The following is a 16,725-nucleotide window of genomic DNA, read 5'->3' as shown; positions in this document are numbered from 1 at the left end:
GGCGCTGATGCAGCATCCTGTACTCATTTCTGAGACCTCAGTTTCCACACAATAAAGCTCACCAAAGCCTGCACAGAGTTAACAGATGGAAACATGAAATATTAACAAGTGACTCCCATAAGGCTCTAGTTCAAGCCTCTGGTTCAGCAGCACTGCACGTGGGATTTCTGCTTTGCTGTGGCCATTCAGCAGCTTTGTTCTGAATGACTCGCTCTCCTCCCAAAAGCCCATAAAGGCACAAGTGGTGGGATGGGTGGATTTTGTTTGTACTGAGGAGACAGACAGGACAGTTAGTGGCGGCCTGAGGCAGCCATAAGCCACCATTCTCCCCTCAGCTCAGCACTCTCCAGGTGAGTCTTCATCATCGCCCTCCCCAAGCCAGCGAGGAACCATACCCAGGTGACATTAAGGTGGAGAAGCTGAAGGGGCCGACCATATAAACAAAGGCAGGGCCATGTGGACAATAAACAGTTTATTACCAATATGAACACAGATACTGTGATGCAGACGTACCATTTTTCTTTTTCTTTTTTTTTTTTTTTTTTAATATTGTGATAACTCTGAGACAAAGAACTTGTTGGCTGACAACTAACATGTCTCTTTCCTTCTGGTGATGCCACAATACGTTTCTGTTGGCAAAGGATCTTCATTTACATTGCAGACTACTAATAAAATTACTTTGAAGTCATCTATCAAAAGCAAATGGTTCACGTGTGTTCTTATCTACTACTAAAAAGAAAGATAATACATTTAAATAAGCAAATACAAAATACAAAAAAGGCTGACAAATCCAATGTGCAGTGTCAGATGAAATCTAAAAAATCCAGAAATTTAAAATTTAATATTCTTTAGATTAAGACTTTTAAAATGAAGCAAATCCAAGGCAGCAGCAAGCTTCAAAGTGTGCTGAGTCTGCTAATAAAAAGGGTATAAGAACAAAGACAGTGCCGGTGTCCTCTCTCACCATCTTGCGTGACCTTGGGTACACTCGGAAATGATTCAATCTTCCTAGCATTCTTAAGTACCGTCCAAATGCTTTGCAATCATGTTGTACTGATCCTACTCAACTCCTGCCGTATGGCTAGAAAACCAAACCAAAAAGTTAGCGCAGAACATTCTACCCCGCACATAGAAAACGCTAAGTACAGAGCTTGCAGGAAGTACACGCCGGTAAAGGGATGAGTGGAGGGTAAAGGGATGAGTAAGGGTGAGCAGTCAGCTGTTTGCTTGCAAACTGCAGTAGTGGTTTAAGTGGCATCTGCGATTCATGTGAATGTCTTATTTTGCACTGGAATGAACTGGGGAGTCTCTGAGGGCCAAGCTGCTGGGAACATAGCGAACGGGCAAGGGTGTCCTCAGCTGCCAGCTGCCCAGCTGTTATGAGCACGTGGTGCTGGGGGAAGGGCAGCGGGCATGGCTTTTAGCTGTTTGACAGTCTCCTCTTTTTCCCCTTTCGTATGAAGCTAAGTTGGGAAATGCAGGGTGTGGACGTGGATCTTTGCACACCCTAAGGCAGGTGTCAAATAAATAGGTACTTTGCTGCACATGTCAGTAATAGCAGCATTATGCTGTCTTATGTTGGCCTTGAAAAACATATTTTGTCAGAAAATACAAAGCAATTTATAAAAAAAAAAACTGCTGAAATCTTTCATTTCACTGAGTTAGAAAAATACGTGGCTATTCAGATTGAGTTAACTTGAAGTAGTTTTTTGAGCACAAGCATCCTCCAGAGGAGGCTCAGGAAGGGTTTCCAGTTTGGTACACTTGTCCCCTCCTGTGCCAGACCAGTTGTAAGCAATTTCACACTCCTTGGTTGTGATAAACTGATGTGCCATGGGCTATGGGCCGGCCCTTTCTCCCACCTCCCCCTGTGAGTGGCACAGGCCAGTGAATCTTTCACAGGTTGGGGTGAAAACGTGTGTCAACAGCATAAAAATAAAGGATGTGAATATAGAGTTATGACCAAAGCTCAGTTAAGGCAGAACGTTTTTCTTCAGACCCAGACAAGTCTGAAAACACCAGGGAACTCCCTGTAGTGCCTATTGTCTTATCTACAGGAAATTAGTCATAGAAGTGAGAAAAATAATGATTTTCCTCTTTCTTACCATCAATTATCTCCTCTTTCACTTTGTGTAACTCTCTTACAACTTCCTCCAATATTTCCTGATGAGACAAAACACAAGTCAGCTGCTCAGCATTTCCTTCTGACTGGTGGAAGAAAACTCAAGTTTAACATGGTTGTGGTGGGTTCCCCACCTCCAGGGCTGCTCAGAGCCTATTGCTGCTTGCAGCTATGGCTGCACTCTCAGGCCAAGGGTGCAGCAGAGGTTGGGGCATTTATTTGCACGTTTCGTACAGACATCTTGCTCAACTAGCAGTGAGATCGTGCTCTCTTGCTGCTCACCAGCTATCCCTTCTCTAAGCACCTAGCTGTAGAGGAAACCAGAAGACTGAACAGCTGTTTTGCTTGTACAGCGCATGCATGGGGGAAAATGGGTAGCTCGTCAACTCCAAGTGTGAAAAGACCTTTCAACTCACCTGTTTCATCCGATCAAAATCTAAGGCATCCATAGCCACATCATTGCTGCTGCTCACTGGCTTCATCCTTGATAAAGGGAAGAAGAGAACAAAATGCCGGCCCATCAGATGCCTGCAGTGCGTGCTGAGCCATCCCCCCACAAAGGCACGGGTGCAGCCAGTGCCAGACCAGTAACACTCGTATGGGAGAGCTGGACTAGGGACGTTCCATGTGCTGCTGGGCTGCATCCTCAAGGAGGCTGCTCCTGCCCAGCCTCACCCCCAAGGAGAGGATGCTCTCAGGCTTCAGCAGAGCAGAGAACATGGGTAAAACTGTTCTGAAACCTAATTCAGGCTTTTTTTGGGGTTGTGGTCCTCGATGGCTTTAAACTACCGCATACTGGGGTGACCTAATATACTTCATTACAGTAGTGGCAATTTGCAAGATAGATGTCTGGTTTTCTATCTTCCTGAATCCATTTTTTGTACAACCACCCTGTCTTGGCTATCTAGGCTTTAATAATACTTAACAGGCTGTTAAAATAATAGTAAAACACAAGTTAGCACAAGGCAAACCAAATAATAACCCAATAATCCTTTCCTTGGAAAGGTGTGACACAAGCAGAGCTTTGTGATAACGCTGCACAGCAAAGGCACTTCATCTTGACCCAGAAGCAAACAAAACCTGCCCTTAAGGCCTGAAACATTTGGGTGTTATCAGCCTGCCTGGATTGTATTAGTTCACAAGCTGAACTCTGCCGATGGCAATGAAGTAAACATAAAAAAGCAGAAGCTGTCTGACTTGCTGTCACAACCATTCTAAAACATCAGAAATGAATCATGCTAAATAATTCATAGAAGAAGTTTCAAATAACTTTGCCATCATTTCTGGGCCTAAGCTGAGGGCTGGCTGAGATCCCATTGCCTCTGTGTGTGTGTTTGGTCTCCCATCTCTTTCTCGGGAAAACCTTCACATTTTGCTACAATTTCCAAATGAAGTTGAGATTGAAGACAGATACAAACGCCATCAAACTGATTGGGAAGGAAACTGGGCATTGCTGGGAGCTTCTGCACAGTGCCCCACTCCCCCTGCAGAAGTTAGACAAGCAGCAAACACTGAGCATTACTCAGGCATTAAGCTGCCAATGGATTTTCCCCCACTCAACTCCTTCTGAGGTAGAATGACTTTGTAGAAGAGAGTTGGCACAAACTTGATGGCTGCTTTAAATAGCCCATGTTTCCGTTCCCTTCTGCAAGGAGAAGAAATGGTCTTTCCTATATCCAATGGAAACTCACACAGCAGTGTCCCACTGATTTTAGGAAAGCAGGAGACTGCATTTCACCCTAGGAAGACTGAAGCACACTTTAATTTTTGGACAGGGCACATTCTGGCATCTGTAGCACAGGAATAAGTAAGTGCAGACAGTTGCCATTGACAATTTTCTTACTGCACTTTCAGCACTGTGGTACAAGTAACAGTGCAAAACAAGGAGCATTGCTTTCCAGTAAAAGATAACTATATGCAAGTCATTTGATTTATCCAGCCATCTCAGTGCTTGGTACTGCAGGAACATGAGGTGGGTTAGCTGGAAGACGATTCTCTTTCACTGCCCAATATCAAACCTCAGTCTCCATCTCCATGGGTAACAATTTGGGTCATCATACACCGTCTGGCTGTTTTCACTTATGGGGCTGCTGGATTCCTGCTTCAGTGTTCTTGGCTTTCTCCACGTATTTCTGAATGCCCTGTCTGGTGCCTGGGGCTTTCCATGGCCCAATGATATGAAGTTATTGTATCAAGCTTTTCACTCCTTTCTCATGCACCCACTGCAGTTGCAGAGGAATAACTTTTCCAAGTTGGAGGTTCTTCAGATCATTTCTGTCTTTGATTTTGGATTTCTGCTGAAGTTGGACAGTTAAACCTTCCCCTACTGGCAGAGACATCCTGAACCAGCTGTAAAGCAGCGCTCCAAAACCTCCCACCCGCTTTGGCACAGCACACTGACAAGCCCACAAATACTTTAAGCGCTTCCTGAAGTGTGATTAATTCCTGTGCCCACCTGACAGGGGCTGTTTCCATGGAACAAGTCTTTGACACAACACATGCTACCATCACACCATTTCAACTTTGTGCAGGGACAGACAGAGCAGATAGAACAGAATGAGTAAACACAGAAAACAAACATCAGCGCTGAGCACTGGGATTTGCCAAAGGACAAGTCAAGACAGGTAAGAAGGTGGTCTGTTAGCCAGTACCTAGAAGACACGTGGGATTGTGTGGGGCTCTTAGCTTCACAGCTCTTCACCATGGATGGATTTCTACAGCAATGGAATGAAACGAGACATGAGTTGTGCAAGTGCCACGGGGACAGCGCGACCATCCCAACTGCCAGCCAGCTGCAGGGACAACCTATAGCACTCACCTAGACAGTAATGAAGATACGGGCTTTTCGACAGAATTGCTCCTTTCCCATGGCTTCTTCCCAGAGTCTGGAAAACAAAGATGAAAATTCACTGCCTGTTATTTTTTTCTCTAATAATAAAAAGTCCTGAAATGGATTGTTTTATACAGCTGCTTTCATTCAGTGGGGATGAGCAACTTAGAAAGATCCAGGAAACCAAAAGTGCTGAATGAGTGTATTTGCTTACATCGCAGAGAAAGCACTGGCAAAAAATCTGCTTAGGGATCACTTGAATGGAGGACCAGACGCTTACATGATACTAAAGAGACGTGGAATTGGAACAGTACAAAGAAAAGAAGAAATCACTGATATCAAGAAATACAAGTTAAGTGTTGCTTATGTTTCTTGTCTGCATAGCTGGCAGAAAAAAATGGATGTGTGTGAAAACAAGGCAGTGAGATCTCCCCCCGACAACTGACATTTCTAGAGAGAATTTATTTAATGCTGCGTCCATTGCAAGCTAACAGAATGTTCTCCAAATTACACTACAGATCTCTCATGCCTACTGTTATCCCAGCCTCTTCCTATGCAAATAGTCCAACATAAAGTGTGCTCTTTCAGAGACCTGAGTGGCACACAACCTTATACACAAGAGTTTGTTGCTCTGTGAGGTCCCAAAAAACTCTCTAGAGGAATTATGGGCACTCCCAGGAGGTCCCTAGATACTGTTCCTCATTTACATGTGTGCACCCTTTTACTAACCTCTTCAACTTCCCTTGCAAAACAAGCTAATAGTGGCTTTGTTCCAAAAGGAAGCTGGAATGGTTAAATACTCATTCCCTTGGGAGAGATTTCTTTTAGCATGTATGAAAGCCAAGGCTGATGCAAGGATGATTTGGTAATGCAAAGCTTGAAGCTTATCTACTGTGATGTAATTATTTCAAATTACCAAAGGAAAAACATATTTTAGGGACAACTTAATTTCACATACTAACTCCCAAGGTCAGGCCTACTGCAACAAGTGACTAGGTTAAGGATGGATAACAGTTTGAGATCCAAACCCCAACTGTACAGACCAAATCAGCTACACTACTACAAGTGAAGTAATAGAGGTATGTGCCTCTATGGTGGCACAATAGTGAAGATGCAGATCCTCAGTTTTATGTCTGGACCCCTGTAATTGAACCTTTGCTCCTAGGCTGAGAAGTGCATAAAGTTACCATTTCCTGCCAATTACAGCTTTTGAAAAGATCATTACTGGGGAAATTTTCTGTTAGCTACTGCTACCATGCTCTGACAGATGGCAATGAATCAAGAGTCCCAAGGTGATGCAGAACACGAGATGAAGGCGGTAACTAAACAGCCCGTAGTTCAGTTTTAATACCTGATGAATTTTGCTGCTGCTGGGTGGGTCCTCGTGTACTGGTTGAAGGAGAGGTGCTAGCATCATCCTAGGAAGAGAAAAACAGAGCTTTACTTAATTCTGGAGATGAAACACAGAGTCCTCTTCTGCTCCAGAGACCAGTCACAGTACAGGTGGTACAAAAACAGGTTCTCTTATGGCACATCTGACAGGCACTGCTATCAAGGTCACTTTGCCATGATTCCACTGAATCACTCTTGTTTCCGTATACCAAAGCAGGCTGAGTAACCACTGAAGAGTGCTGGCTGGTGAAATCTAAATATAAAACATCCACACATCAATGTAGAAATGCTCTGTACTATGGAAACTGAGGCACCTGCAATAACACTATGTCACATCTCAGCCTTTCAATTCAGGACAGATACTGGTATTGGTGATAGTGGCCCAGGTACTGACATAATGACATCACTCAGTGCTTCTCCTAACCAGAATGCTACACTCTGTATCACAGATTTATACTGTTTTTGGTGATTTATGGCTGACAGATCATAAAACATTAAACCCATATTTTTTATGACAACATTATTTAGCAGCCCTCAGAATACACTCAGGCAAAGCATTAACTGTGTATGGTAAAAACAGAATTGCACCAAGTCTGACAGAGGAGAACCTCATCATACTGTGTGCTCAAGATGCACACTAAACAGATTGAAACATCCTTCTTAATAACTTGGCACTATCAGGATGTTTGGCAGGGGACACAGAGTCCTGCAGAGCTTCAAGGAGAGAGAACCAAAGGCAGAAGGACAGCAGAGGTTGAACAGTTGGAAGCTAACCGGTGCTGGGCACACAGGCACATGAGATGCTTTATGAACACGCAGAGGGCCTTTGTAAGGGTACAGGCCAGCAACAGGGATGCTCTATGAGCAGCAAACCATAAGAAGGGTCATGATATTAATCTTGGCCTCTTAAACCTGGAGAGATCTCTCATGCCTTAGCAGTTCAGCATGTAAAAAGTCATTTAATCTGTATGTTGAACTCAAAACTACAGCGCCACAGTTGTGGACACCTTACAGACAGACTGGTTAATGCAGACTGAACCCTAAGTTTCATTATAGTGTGAGTATTATGAATACATTTCAACATTTGAATTGTCTAGTGGACAATGCACTGTTTCTCCTTCCCTCCCAGAGGTGTGTTTTATACACACTCTGGGACTTGCAGCGAGCTGATTCTTGTTTGCATGAAGGATTAGTCCCCACAGTTAATGATTCACTCCAGCTCAGCTGAAGCTGCAAATTTAAAATATGTTATAGAGCCCTTGTCTCAAGATAACTTGCCAGAAGGGTTCATTGCTTCTTTATTAGGGGCAAAAATCTACTACCCCCTGAAACACTTGGAGCAGACCATGAAAAATCACCAATTGATCTTGTTTAGACAACATCTCATCCATGAATGGGAAGGTAATTCTTGTCTCTAGTGCGCTTCCCAGGAAAGGTAGAAGCATTTAGTTTTGATTGAGTATGCATTACTGGGCCAGCATTGCTTGTCAGTTCCTGATGCACACCAGGAATGAGAACAGGACTTTACAAGGCAGCATATCAACATATTTGCAAGAGCACAACCATGAGGAATCCTTCACTTACATTTTGGCTTTCCTCTTCTTTTTTGTCACCTGGCTTGTCTGACTGCGACGCTGCTTTCCTCCTTTGCAAAGGAATATGAGACAGGACAGAGTCAGCCCTACAGCATCACATCTCCTGTGCAAGGCACCAACCTCCACATGGGAAGGCTGATTCAAGCTTTGCTGAGAATTATTATTTACTAAGTTTACCTTACGGAGCTTGACAGTGACCAAATACATTTGGTTGTGCAGGACTTGAGATGGAGGTGACGCAACCAAACCTTAGCAATATGACTCATAGGGGCAATATTTTCAAGCTATATTCAATAGAGGAATGCAGAGTTTGGTAACTGTTTTTCCAGCTTTGTGTATTTATTTAATGCTTTTCAAAAGATTATGTCCAGAATTCATGTTCAGAATTTCTTCTGAAATGATTAAGACATGGAGAAAAGTTGGAATCAGACCCTCTGTACTGGGAACCGTGTTTATCCTAATCCTTCTTTGCACACCACGCATTGTTATCCTACTTCTTCTTTGTGCACTGTGCACTGTTATCCTACTCATCTGCCTGTTTCACTACTCATATGTAAAAAAAGAAAATATCCTTAGAGCTAAAACCAAAACATCTGTCACTAGGAACCTGTGAATTACAGTCTTACAGAATATCACTGATGGAAGGAAGGGAAAAAGAGAAAGCAAAAATAATTGAATCTTAGAATCATAGAATGGCCTGGGTTGAAAAGGACCACAATGGTCATCAAATTTCGACCCCCCCGCCATATGCAGGGCCGCCAACCAGCAGACCAGGCTGCCCAGAGCCACATCCAGCCTGGCCATGAATGCCTCCAGGGATGGGGCATCCACAACCTCCCTGGGCAAACTGTTCCAGTGTGTCAGCACCCCCTGTGTGCAAATCTTTCTCTTGATGTCTGACCTAAATAGAAATAGAGTGCCTTTGAATGTCTGGTAGCTTGATATATCATTACAAGTTGTCTTGTTGCAGAATAAATTGGCTCGACTGTCTTATATACTCTGAGAATCAATAATAAGTCACCTGCCAAGATATTGTCTTGTTATTCTGTTTATGGTTTTGTACCCAATATCCTGACTGTGCTGCAAAAAAAAAGTTTCCCTCCTAGTTTACTCTTCCTGAAAACAATAACTTTGGAATAGATTTGGTAAGTGGCAGAATCACAGAGGATGCATTTGCCACCATCTTTGAAGCTTTCCACTCTGAAGGCTTTGCTATAGCAACACAACTGTACGGCAACACCAGGCACCACTGCTGCAACACCTCCACCTTCATACCAAGCGCCAGAGAAGATGCTGGTGACTAGAGCCTGTGCAGGACTCATCAAACTGCAAGAGGCACCAAAGTGACCCACTGATAAACCTAAAGGAGAGCACCTTGTCCCATACACAGTCTGCTGCAGAGCTTATGCTAGGGTTTACTTGAAATCTCAGTACAAACCTTTTTGCCAGTAATTTATTCATTTCCTCCATTAGTCCTCCGCTGCCTCCTCCACTACTTGTTCGATTGGCATCGCTCTTAGAGACCCCGCTGGGGCTGGACCCTCCTGAACCATCTTCTGGCTTAAGACAGAAATCAACATTGAGATTAATGAAAATAACTTCATTTACAGTCATACCCCTAATAATCAGTTTTCCTAGCAGTGATCACAACCAGAGGCTAGAAGTGCTCTGGGGTTGAAAGAAGATGTAAGTAGAACTCAATAAACTCAGTAGCAGTCTGTGACAAGCAATATATGTGGATGAATAAATCCCACAGTGCTGTTTCTTTGTAATTACATTTAGGTTACACAACCCCTGCCTAAGTAAACGTTTATTTATGTGAGGCATCAATAGTTTATGCTGGTAATTTTGAGTTCTTGCAATGCCTGTAAACAGCGGTTTACTGTGGCAGGTAATACAAGTATAGACTTTGCAGAATCAACGAAATCCTGGCAATGCGAAAAGCTGCAGCCATTTCCCAACCACTATTTTCTGAAGAGCAGTAATTCTACCAAACTTCCTACCTGCTCTACCAGATCCAGCTGCTCAGCTTTATCCTCTCCATGGACTCTCATTCAAAAGCCCATCCAGCTGAGGCATGCTTCATTGGCTCTGCAGAACCCTGTGCTAAGCCAGGCCTTACTACCCCACCGTATAAAAGAGCCCAACTGGCAGCCCCCAGCTGCCTCCTTACCCGCTGAACTCTCCTCAGTTTGGCACCAGCCAGAGCTGCTGCGAGCCCTGACACCGACCCATCTTCACTGGCAGCACCTTGGCCGGCGCCGGCTGGCAGTGGGGGTGGTGGTGGGGGAGCGACTCCCATGGGGGGCGGAGGGACTGGGGGGGGTGGCGGAGGTGGGGGGCCACCGGACGAAGCAGGGATCACTGAAGCACCGCTGGGATGGCCGGGTGGGAGAGCTGGGCCTGAAAGGCAGAGAAATATGAGTTATACACCAAGAGCCATCTCCTCCAGCTCGCACACCACGCCACATTCCCTGTCCCAGGGCTGCGTCCCAATAGCAAGATTAGCCAATGCAAGGAAGTGCCACACACAAGCAGAAGAGTGGGAAATAGTGGATGCATCAATGGCCAGACAGCTCTGTCTGTGTCCTGATTGGGGGATGCACCAATGCTCTCCTAAATGGTTGATGCATCAATGGTCAATCAGTATAATTGTGTTCTTCTCCAAGACCCTGTCTCTAACAACAAACTGTCCTCCTTTCAGTTAGTATCTTATTCTATGCTGAAATCAAAGCATGGACAACCCTCCCTAAGCGGCATCTTTCATCTGCTCATAATGACCCCTTCTGTTTTATAGCATGTGTGTGTTTCATCATATGGTCTCAGCCAACCAAATGCAGAATAACAGCGAGGAGTTCGGTCCCACCCCACCTCAGTTCAGTGAAGCCCTCGCTGACTGCACGGGGTGACCAAGGTGGTTAATCCCAGCACAGTGCTTTGCCTGTAATGGGTATGCCAAATATGTACGCTATCAGGAGGTTATTTCCCTACATCATGCTCCCAGAAGAGGCTGATCTTGATATATAATCACAGGTTTGATTGTTCAGTAAGTGCTACTTTGAAAGGCAGAAGGATTTTAACTGAGGAATGTTTAAAAATTAACACTAGCAGTCTGGTTTTCTTCTTATCTAGGTTTTTTTTATAGCACTGTCTTATTTCTGTGGTTAGTTCTGTGTTATTTTATGCTCCCAATTTCATTCTTGAAATGAACCGTAGCTGCTATTAGAAATGCATTAAACATTTCAAGCCCTCTTTGGTTCACAAACATAATAGTAATTCATCGTGGGTACAGTTAATTGTAATTGCAAAACGACACCCACCTAATTAGAGGCCTGAGGCAAAAACTGAACTGAGTCAAAATAATGGACTGATGCAAGTTTAAAATAACATTATTGAACTAAGTGGATTTCAAGGACTTATATGAGCTGATGGGCTGAGCCTCCAGTGGCTGTAGTAATATTTTTAGCAGAAAGTGAATGGAAACATCTCAGTTTTCTGTCTTTTCTAGACATATTATTGAAACATTATATGTGGTTCCTGACAGGAATGGATCCAAGACACAAAAATTGAGATCTGAATTGCAAATAGGCATTACGTGTAGCTGCTCTAACTCAGCTGGCCTCAGACAAGCACTATGAATTGAGACCATATGCAAAGTGCAGACCCAAGCTCTTGATCTGCCTGCATTGAAAAAAGTCGGCCCTCAACTATTAAGGCAGCTCGCAGTGGGAAAACAGTTTCTAGAAGTAAAGGAATTCTATAAGTGCAGAAGATTCTGCGCAGCTCTAACAAAATCTGTGTTGCATTTTTGATGGTAACAGAAATATCACTCAAGTAAAATAATAAAAATCACATCCTCTCTGATTGCCACATAGACAAGAAGTCTACTGCAGTCCTGGCCTCTAGCTTACAAGAGCCCATCTGCTAGGTCTGGACCAGCTGAATACATACAGGCTTTGTGACTGACAAATGCAATCAGGCTCTGCCAGATGATACAACTCTCCTCCTGGGCTAATACTCTAAGAGCATGCATTGCAACAACTCAGCTATAGGGCCCTTGCACTTATTTTTGTCTCACTTCTAGCTTGGGAGGTTCTCAGCAGTCCTGGGTGCATTCCACGCTTTTCCACCCTGGTTTCAGATGTTACACACAGCAGCAGGAGTCCCAGGCCTTGGGTCCTTCTCTAGCAGTCATGGGCAGTGTGAATGCAGCTTTTTATACAGCTCAAAGCTACAGCTTTTTAAAGGTCACAACTTGTTCAAAATCAGTACTTACGCAAGTGGGAAATGGCTGATGAAGTCATGTAAGGAAGGGTCCTCCTGGGCATAGTCACCTCAGGCCCAGCAGCGTAAGGGGGAGGCAATGGAAGACAGTGTGACATAGGCTGATAGCAGTGCTGTGGGAGATGATGGGGCGGAGAGGACAGGGAGGGGGCTTGGCCACAGGAGCCAGGACGGCTGGCAATTGCTGGCAGCTGGGAGGCAGGTGCAGCCCCTAGGCGCTGCAAGAAGACCCCCACCACGCTTCTCCTTCGGCTCCTAGAGGAGCCCACAGGTTCAGGATGGCCATCCAAGGGCATGTTGGGCAAGGTTTCCTGCCCTACTTTGTCTGTGGGTCCCCTGATGCTGTTGCATGGGGCAGCAATCACAGGCAAGAGGGTGGGACTGTGCGGCTGCAGGCCATCAGCCCTCTGCCCCAGGGATGGGTTTGTGATGGAGGCTGCAGGAGGCTGAGAACCACTGAGAGAGGAGTGCCTGAGGGGCTGGCAAGAAGCAAACAGAAAGTGGGAAGAAGGATGATAAGGTGGTGGGGGCAGTGAGGCCCTCCTGACCTGTGGTAGGACAGTTGTGTGGGCTGGGCAGGATGGAGGAGAGGAACTTCGGGTTGTTAGCAGCTCAGAGGCTGAGTGTCTGTGCAGGAGCTGCAAGGGCTCTCTGTCTCTCCACAGGTGTTGCTGAGAGGATTTACCAGGCAGCGGGGCAGGGAGGGCACTGGCATGGTGTGGTGGCAAAGAGGAAGCACCAGAGGCAGGGCAAGGAGGCTGGTGCTGGGAGGGGGGAGAGCACATGTTAATCTGCAAAGGGGAGACTAAAGGAACAGGGAAGACAAATGAAAAAAGAAAAAGATGGGTATGCAGTGAGGAATGAAACCAAGGCAAAGCAACATAGTGGAAAAAGGACCACAAAATAAATGCAAACAAAAGCTCAAACAAATCCAAGAGGAGATGGTATAGGCATCTGCTAAGCTAAAGGAGCTTCCAGCCCTCAGTAGAACTGGGGCTGTTTGAAAAATCAGCCCATGGTTTGGAATGAGCTGGGTGCTCCAATGCCAGTTTGCCCATGGGAACCTGCCTTGGTTGCACCAGGGAAGCAGCAAGGGACATTCTGAACACAGAAGTTGCTGCTCTGCAGCCAGGAGGAGATGGCCAGAACTCCCCAGGGGCCATATCACATGCCCTGCAAGTGCCCAGGTGGGATTTTGGCTGTGTTCTCTGATGCAGAAGAGCACATGGTAACCTCTGCCCAGACACAGCCCAGAAACATCTGTCCCTAGCTAAGGCATATGGGTATGTGTTTATCTCTGAGATAGTTCTAGGTAAAAAAAACAACAGAAAAGTTATAACAGCTGAGAAAAAGAATTATAAATGTGACCAGACTGACTGGTGCCTCCAAAACAAAAGACCAAACAAGACCATCTTGCTGCCAGCCTTCACAGAGGCCAAGCCATACTCTATAAACTATTCCTGTCAGCTCTTCACTCAGCCTTGTGCAACTTAATATGTTATAGAAGATTTTCATAAGCTCATTAAATATATATGTATTTTCCATTAAGCACACAGAAGACTCCTCACTTCATCACTACAAAATCCCCACAGATGATACTCCAGGGCTCTCATTTCCTTTGTGTTGCATCTGACTGCACCACAGAGCAATGGGGCAGCCCAGAATTGGCACTGCCATCCCTTTCTATTGAAGTCCTCTGGAAATGAGGCATCACTGCTCTGTGACCATGTAGCCTTGGCAAGCCAAAAATCCCCCTCTGCTTACCAGCTTTGACAGGCCCCACACTTGTCTAACTCTACCTGCACGCTTCATTGCTGCAAATGCTTTAAAGTCTAATCATTGCCTTAACCCTCGTTCCAGTGTGGGCACAGGATGCACAGAGCGGTTGCTGAGTCTCCCTCCTTGTAGATCTTCAAAAGCCACCTGGATGTGGTCCTGGGTGTTCTGCAATGGGTGTTCCTGCTGGAGCAGGGGTTGGAGCAGAAGGAGCCAGAGGTGCCTTCCTACTTCTACCATTCTGTGATTCTGTAATTTCTAACCATGTATGTGAAACCATGCAAAACCCCAACTACAACTAGAGGACAAAAGCAGGAAGATACCATAGTTGCTTTGTTTGCAGGTATTTTATACATACCTGTGGTAGAAGTTCTTCTTTCCAGAGATTCTTGGCGCTGTTGCTGCTGCTCCATCACTTGTCTGAAACAGCAATGAAAAAACCTCCAGTCATTATGTATTCTTTATAAATTTTCTAAAGAGCTTTATTCACTGTGAGGTCCTCAGGACGTATGTATGGGGTAGTCTGAGCCAGTCCTCACAAATGCCATTCCAGTGAACAGTCATGGTTTTGGTTTCACTTGCCCTGACCACAGTGGTGCCAGGTGCTGGGGATGTGCAATCAGGACAGAGCCTGGCACCTGCAGGACAACACAGATGCTTGGACAAGGGGCTGCCTGATCCATGTCAGGAAACTCCACAATGGGCTCTGCAGGAGACATGGCCAGAAGGTCCAGGATAGCACAGCAGCCATGCATGTCCTCGACTCAAAGCATGTCAGCATCCCTGGGGAAGAGCAAGGGGCATCTCATAAAATTGCACACTCGTGAGACTTCTGCAGATCAGGAACCCAAAGGACTTTAAGTTAGAATGAAAATACATTATGTTTGTGCTGTGTTTAGCTGCTGGCTGTACAAAGCCTGGTGTGCCCTGCTGCAGGGTTGTCACTTGCTGGCATAGCACAGCTTTGCAGGTGAGCAGAGCCACCCTGCTGTGACACACGACCATGCTAGGAGTACCTGGAGCTCCATGCATGCTCAGGATGGAATTACTTCACTGCTTTGGTTGTTTTGCATCCTCAGGAGCTGCCGGCTCCCAGGCTGCCCAAGCAGATACATGCAGTGAGAAGCCTTATCACAGGCTTTTCTTTCTAGAGACTTGCAGTTGCTAGATGCATCAGCAGAGGGCTTCTCTTGCATGCTGTAATACTGCAGAAATTGCCAACGCTGCCCTGTGACAGGCCCTTCCTGCCATTCCGTGGTTAAAAAGAGTGAGAGCTAAAACAACCAAGTGTTTTCCAACACGCAAACACTGCAGGCAACTCTGAAATTACCTTTTTTTTCCCTACAAGAGCGTTTTGTTTCTTGTTCTGTACAGCAAGGCAAGCTTAGCTAAAGGCAACACTCCTTTAAGGATTCCTTGCTCAGTATCTTAGCAATGTCTACTCGTACATTCAAATGAGTCTGCAGTTTTCTTATTTACATAAAAATAAAAGACATTTTTTAATGGAAAAAATATCCATAAAAATAAAGTTACGTTGCATAGGAACAAAAGGAATGTCTTAGTTTGCAAAACAATCCCCTTGAGCTTCAGTTCTAATTTAATAGATGGGCTGGGAAAATCCACAATGATAATAATTCAGTACAGACAGATCAATCTTAAACTGGTATTATGTTCAGGTCGTGCAATCCAGCAAATACAGGCAATTTCTAGGAAATCATTACAGGCATCTGGAAAGATTATTCTATGTACAAAGTGGAAAGTTTTGAGGGACAGCCACAGTTGGCTGAATCCAATGGTTTTATATCAGATAGAACAATCTAAACCAAATAGACATCAGCTCATATCTTGGCTCTTACTGGGTAGCTATGTACTGAACGCCGATACTACAGCATCAGTTTCGCTGCTGAAATTCCAGTTCTAAAAGGACATACTATGAATTCCATAAGCACACTGTCCCCTGCAATAGCTTGGCACTTATTAGCAAGATTTGATGATGAAAGACTTGATGTGTACTCTCCTCTTTAAACCCTGGGTCAGATTCTAGGTTCATCTGGAGAATGGGCATGGGAAAATTCCACAGGTACAGAGCTGGAAAGGAAGGTGGGTAAGAGGTATCCAAGTCCCTTGAGCCCCTGGAGCAGTTGCAGGAGCCAGGTGCTCCTCAGAACAAGGGTCAGAATGGGCATTTGAAGTCTTTTGGGCTCATGCTAGCCTTGTCTGCCCTTGGGCAGGAGCAGCTTGTACCAGCCAAGCACATCCTCCCACACATGCTAAAAGGAGAAGTTCTTACACTCTAAGGAAGTCACATTTGTTCCAGTGGAACTAAATAAAGACCGAGATTTGTACAAGGCTGCTTAAGGAGTATACCAGGAGTAAAGTACAAGAAAGGACAAATCGCATCCTCTGACATAAAACGTGTTCTTTAAACATTTGTATAAAGGTCTTTAAAGCACACAAATTTGCATGGCATTTATAATAACTTGATTTCCTTGCCTGCTTGCAAGACACTAAAAAAACAGAGGCCTAAAATTAGGCCTGCTCTCTGTTTTAAGAGTGCATTAACATAATTAAAGCTGAAAATCCTCTAGTGCAGATGCAATAATATCTAAGTGCATATACTGGCATTACTTATTCCAGTCCAGTGGAGCAAAAGTAGACTTCCCAGAACCATATGCCCTGTGGCAGTAGAATAATATCTACTCCAAGGGCTCTTACCATCTCCAAAC

The 16,725-nt window shown here is 44.9% G+C and overlaps 1 protein-coding gene across 17 annotated transcripts in view; it reads right to left on the bottom strand.

Annotated features, from left to right (window-relative positions):
* Positions 1–457: 457 nt before the first annotated feature.
* Positions 458–16,725, bottom strand: part of EVL (Enah/Vasp-like) — a 117,557-nt gene continuing 101,289 nt past the window's right edge. For 6 of the 17 annotated variants that reach the window (XM_015865521.2, XM_085550560.1, XM_015865517.2 and 3 more), the window contains exons 5-14: positions 14,358–14,419; positions 10,113–10,342; positions 9,378–9,499; positions 7,929–7,989; positions 6,304–6,370; positions 4,941–5,007; positions 4,774–4,836; positions 2,539–2,605; positions 2,106–2,163; positions 458–1,081 (exon numbers count right to left, since the gene is read on the bottom strand). In XM_015865521.2, coding sequence (XP_015721007.1) covers positions 1,044–1,081; positions 2,106–2,163; positions 2,539–2,605; positions 4,774–4,836; positions 4,941–5,007; positions 6,304–6,370; positions 7,929–7,989; positions 9,378–9,499; positions 10,113–10,342; positions 14,358–14,419 — 835 coding nt within the window. In that variant the 3' untranslated portion in view covers positions 458–1,043. The remainder of the gene's footprint in view (positions 1,082–2,105; positions 2,164–2,538; positions 2,606–4,773; positions 4,837–4,940; positions 5,008–6,303; positions 6,371–7,928; positions 7,990–9,377; positions 9,500–10,112; positions 10,343–14,357; positions 14,420–16,725) is intronic. The other 11 variants (XM_085550563.1, XM_015865518.2, XM_085550566.1 and 8 more) reach the window with 3 other exon arrangements.

The sequence above is a fragment of the Coturnix japonica genome, chromosome 5 (genome assembly GCF_054131305.1).
Source record: "Coturnix japonica strain WE chromosome 5, WE-NBRP24, whole genome shotgun sequence".
Lineage (NCBI taxonomy): Eukaryota > Metazoa > Chordata > Aves > Galliformes > Phasianidae > Coturnix > Coturnix japonica.
Note: the sequence above shows the minus strand (reverse complement) of the source record. Positions and strands in the feature narration are given on the sequence as shown.